Source organism: Bicyclus anynana, chromosome 20 (assembly GCF_947172395.1).
Source record: "Bicyclus anynana chromosome 20, ilBicAnyn1.1, whole genome shotgun sequence".
Classification (NCBI taxonomy): Eukaryota; Metazoa; Arthropoda; class Insecta; order Lepidoptera; family Nymphalidae; genus Bicyclus; species Bicyclus anynana.
In genome coordinates this window covers 6621919-6627015 of record NC_069102.1, presented here as the reverse complement: position 1 = coordinate 6627015, position 5097 = coordinate 6621919, and the positions used below count along the sequence as shown (strand labels likewise).

Here is a 5097-nt window from a genome sequence, read left to right as displayed (position 1 = left end):
ATATTTTCATTTGCAGTTATTTTACCTATGCTTAATAGCATGTATATGCGTGGCATACACAAACGCACTGCCAGTGGATGATTTTGGCACTGACGACTCCAAACCGAGCATTGGAGCTAAAATAGCAGAAGAATCAGGGTCAGATGGAAAACACAGAGGTGGTTACGGAAGAGGTGGTTACGGGGGAAGAGGTGGTTACGGATACGGCGGAAGACGTGGTTAGTTATAGAGATGAGAATGTTCTATAGATGTGGAAAATAGTTAACGTGCTTGGCTTGGCTTGAATGTATAAGTACATATTTTGTTTTACAATAAAAATTCTATACTTAGTATTGAAATATTTGTTTCGATAATATGAGACACATAATAAAACTTGATTTTAAGGTTTTGTAACGTATTATTTTGTTTCCTTTTGTAAATACCTTTATACTATGGCAGAATTAACAGACATAGTACTTACCCAATGTATTGTAATGCCTGTTTATTTGTTACACATTCACGGCTAAACCACTAAACCGAGTTTAATCATTCTTTCACCAATGGAAAGCTATATTATCAAAGAATAGCACGGGTTACATTAACTTATCCCCTTATCTCCGGAATCAGGAAACCAACATCATCATCATATCAGCTGATGGACGTTCACTGCAGGACATACCTACGCCTTTTGTAGGAACTTCCAAACATCATGATCCTGAGCCGCCTGCGTCGAACTAATCCCTGCGACTCGCTTGATGTCGTCAGTCTATCTGGTGGGGGGTCGACCAACACTGCGCTTTTAGTGCGGGGTCGCTATTACAGTACCTTGGGACCCCAACGTCCATCGGTTCTTTGGAACTATGGACTGACTATGGCAGATGACATGGACTTCCAAACGACACGGTCTTGAGCTGCCAGCGTCCAGCGGCTCCCTGATATCCACTTCCACGTCCACGTCCTCAGTCCACCTAATTAGGGTCGACCAACACTACGCTTTCCGATTTGGGTACGCAATTTCAGCACCTCAGGACCCTAACGTCCATCGGCTCTTCGAAACTATGTACCCTCCCATTGCCACTTTAGCTTTGCGACTCGCCGTGCTATGTCAGTAACTTTGGTTCTTCTGCGGATCTCCTCATTTCTGATTCGATCACATCAGACATGACCAATAATCTACTCTCCCGTCCCTCTAAACAAAATGATTGTGCTAAGAATATTTAGATACGACAGGAGGGTAACTTGGGGGTATTGAATCCAATTAGATTTCAACATAACATAACAATATTATACCTAACCTAACTCGTATTTTCTTGCTGGCTAACATAAATCTATGCATACATACTATTTTGGTTGATTATTTATGACAAAAACGCCTTGATTACGACCAAAAACAAAAACCGCAAATTGATAAATTATGCTATCTACTCATATATACTGTGCGGGTATTATTTGATGAGCTTATGCCAGACGTGTGTGCTAAACAATGCATAGGTACTTGTAATTAGTTAAGCTACCTAAAGCGAAGGCTACATCAATACGGCTGCAATTATATTCGATTTTGAGTCAGTCCGACCAATCAAATTATTTTAACTTTACCCACCGCGCAATATGATTGGTCGGATGAAATTTGGCACATTCGTTTATGCATAGATGTAACCTGTTCTTTAGAGGTTATGTTTTTTGATCTGATATATAAACAGATGAGTGGAACCAAAAACTATCAGATTATTTCGTTCGCAATCATGAACACGGTAAGTAACCTTTTTATACTTCTGAAATACTGTACCTATAGTAGTACTATAATAAGGTAAAGTTTATGGTATATCTATCATCATCATCATCATATCAACCGACGGACGTCCACTGCATGACATAGGCCTTTTGTATGGACTTCCAAACATCACGCTACTGAGCCACCTGCATCCAGCGAATTCCTGCGACTCGTTTGATGTCGTCAGTCCACCTGGTGGGGGGTCGACCAACACTGCGCTTACTATACTCTATACTAATTTAAGAGATAGAATACTGAGGTAAAATTTTAGTGGTAATGTAGGGGGTAATCTCTGGATATACCGAGCCGATTTGAAAATTCTTTTACCACTAGAAAGCCACGTTATAATAAATTCATAGTCCGTCCCAGGACTTGAATCCAAGACCTCAAGATTCGAAGCCATATAACTTAAACACTGGACCAAGGGGACATCTAAATTTACCTTTTTTTTTGTTTTTAAAAAAAATTTTTGCCATATCTTTTAAAGATCAATATTCCCATTCCCCTCCATTATCCGAATCCGGGTATTAGGTGTCGGTTCGTCAATAGTCCAACGGGGCGCCGATCGAACCACCACCCCTCGCATACAAACGACAAAATTGTTCGGAAATCAAATATATTACATGACAGGCTATTTATATACCTATTGTTAAATGGTGATAAATTAAAAAAGGATAAACCTGGCTGAGTTTGTTCTGGTCTCTTTTCGGACACCAAGGCGCCTTAGGAACCCTCGTAACTTTAATTTTAAGTTTTCGAATAATTATTATCACCATTATCTTAAGTTTAATATTATTACCTGACGTTTCGAAAGAGCTTGTAAACTAAGCCTATTTGAAATAAATTAAATTTGACTTTTGACTTTTGATGCGCCCCTCTTACCGTTGAGCTATTGAGGCTCTAAATAATACTGATTTTTTTTATTTTTTTCTAGATATTTTACCTCGGGTTGTTAGCGTGCGTATGCCTGGTCTACGCCAAGGCACTACCAGGGGATGATCTTACGGTAATGCACGTTCAATCTGAAGAAGAACAAGCTTATGGCCTAGCACCCGCAGAGTCTCATAACCAATATCGTGACAAACGTCACGGAGGTTCTAAAGGTTACTGGGGTGGCGGAAAAGGTTACGGAAGAGGTGGAGGTTACAGAAGAGGTGGCAATTACGGCGGAGGTTACGGAGGCGGTTATGGAGCAGGCTACGGAGCAGGTTACGGAGGAGGTTCCGGAAGAGGGGGTGGTTACGGAGGAGGGGGTGGTTACGGAGGAGGGGGTGGTTACGGAGGAGGTAGCGGAGGAGGCGGTGGATGGGGTAGCGGAGGTGGATTTGGATACGGAGGCGGTTCTGGAGGTTATTACGGTCGGTAACCAATAACACGTGCCAATCGATATTCGTTTACAAAAATTTGGTACACGTCGCTATGGGCAACAGTAATTTTCTTTACGAGATAGTTAATGACGTATAAACGATTGGCTATATTTATACAGTGATAATTAACACAACAAAGATTGCAGCTCATGGTGTTAAGTGGAAAAACGATCGCATAAAACAAAATACCACTCTGTGTACACTCGCGAGGAACAAGTTTTATGACCTTTCTGTAGCAATGGGCATATGCTGTGTGTGTCAACAGGGGAGGACTTAGGTTCGATTGCCAGTTCGAGTCAGTTTTAATTTTTTTTATTTTTCTGTATTAGTCCAGGTACGGTCTTGTGGTAAGCATCAACGTGGTTAGTTACCACCATACAGGCAAAGACGTACCGAAACTGTACCGAAACGAAAGCCTCAGAAGTATGGGTATTAACTTGTATGTACCTCTTTCATAAATATATCCGCAAAGAAAGTCTGCATCCATCATGCACATCATAGATGCAGAAATGCACTGCTTACCACAAGGACTCGCAATCAACCTGGACTGAGGAAGGAATTCGCTGTTTTGTACGATTTGTACATACCCTAGTTAAAATCATTGTGCACGCCACTGACTGCACCACATAGCACCAGGAGAGATCGCAGTCAAGGACTAACCACGTCACGGAATAAGTCTAGTGTTGGTACATCCCCAGAAAATATCTGTCACGCAGCTAGTAAAGATGTATGAAAACCTTATTCTTGCAAATTAATAATTCGAATTTAAAAATTTAAAACGCTAAAATACCGTTGTTTTTAAATCTGGTAGAATTTTAAATAAAAATCTGGGTTTTAAATCTGGTAGAATTTTATAAAATTACTTTTAAATACATATAATTTGAAGTTAATTGCCGTTTTCCTACCACCTACGTGGGTAATTGGGTATATTCATCTCACAGAGTGATTAGGCACCTAATAGGCAAGCACGCTCCTCCGTAGATTGTATCGCTTAGGTAGCATTAGCGAAGTACATGTTACATGTGCTTATGTCACCGTTAAATTGTAAAATATATTTGATTATATAATCTCAATCGCGATATTATAATCTGTCGATATATTGTAAACTGTTTCACTTCAATGGATTATTATAATTCGTATTATAATTGACCGAAAAATAACAGGTTAAATTGTAATCTTTATGTTCAATTTACAATATATCCACAGATTACAACATCGAGAGACATTAGTCGATTTTCTTTCGACTACAAGTTAGTATGGTCGATTTTCCTAAGAATTTAATTACATTCATAATATTTAACACCAATATTCAGCACTAAACACCATAGTTATTTTTTATGAACTAATTCATTGCTTTCTTTTTGTACGAGTATTTAATATTAGTGCAATGTGAAATACAATTCTGTGATAATAACGAAATAAAAGTATTGTTTAATAAACTGTAGATGTTTGTTTTATTTTTAGGTTCCTTTAAGTTCCAAAAGTCTATCCTTATCATGGCTTAACCACTAAACCAATTTTGATGAAATGTGATACAGATATTAATGTATCCTTGGAAAAAAAACATGTTAATATATAATTTTAATAGACAGTTATAATATATTCCAAGAATCTTGAATCCTTTCCTAAGTGGAATAAGGTGGGAAGATTGTAAAATAGGAGCAACAAATTACAATATATGAGCTATAAAGAAAAGTTATCATAAAAACACAAAATTTAACGTTTGCTAGTAGCAGATTAATGTCAATAAAAACTTAAGTTCTTAAAGCAAATGTTAATAACCTCTACTACAAATACTACAAAAAAAACTCGGATCAATTAGGTTTTCCCACTTTTCTAATTATTAAATTTTTGGGTTCCGTGTTACAAAAGAGAAAATATAGTACCTACATACACACAGACACAATACCTCGTTCTTGTCGATTCAGCTCATGTTTAATAACACTTAAAGAGGTATCAAATTAAATTTAATACTATTAG

The 5097-nt window shown here is 37.9% G+C and overlaps 1 protein-coding gene across 1 annotated transcript; it reads left to right on the top strand.

Annotated features, from left to right (window-relative positions):
• Window positions 1–1580: 1580 nt before the first annotated feature.
• LOC112049038 (holotricin-3) lies at window positions 1581–4561 on the top strand. The gene is made up of 2 exons (XM_052887798.1): window positions 1581–1730; window positions 2685–4561. The coding sequence occupies exons 1-2, from the start codon at window positions 1653–1655 to the stop codon at window positions 3114–3116; spliced, it is 510 nt and encodes a 169-aa protein (XP_052743758.1). The 5' UTR covers window positions 1581–1652; the 3' UTR covers window positions 3117–4561.
• Window positions 4562–5097: the final 536 nt, after the last annotated feature.

Excerpts from the sequence above, each read along its gene's own strand:
- LOC112049038 (XM_052887798.1), top strand. The coding sequence starts at position 1,653 with ATGTTTTTTGATCTGATATATAAACAGATGAGTGGAACCAAAAACTAT. Across the intron at positions 1,731-2,684 it reads CGTTCGCAATCATGAACACG|ATATTTTACCTCGGGTTGTT; the intron begins GTAAGTAACCTT and ends ATTTTTTTCTAG.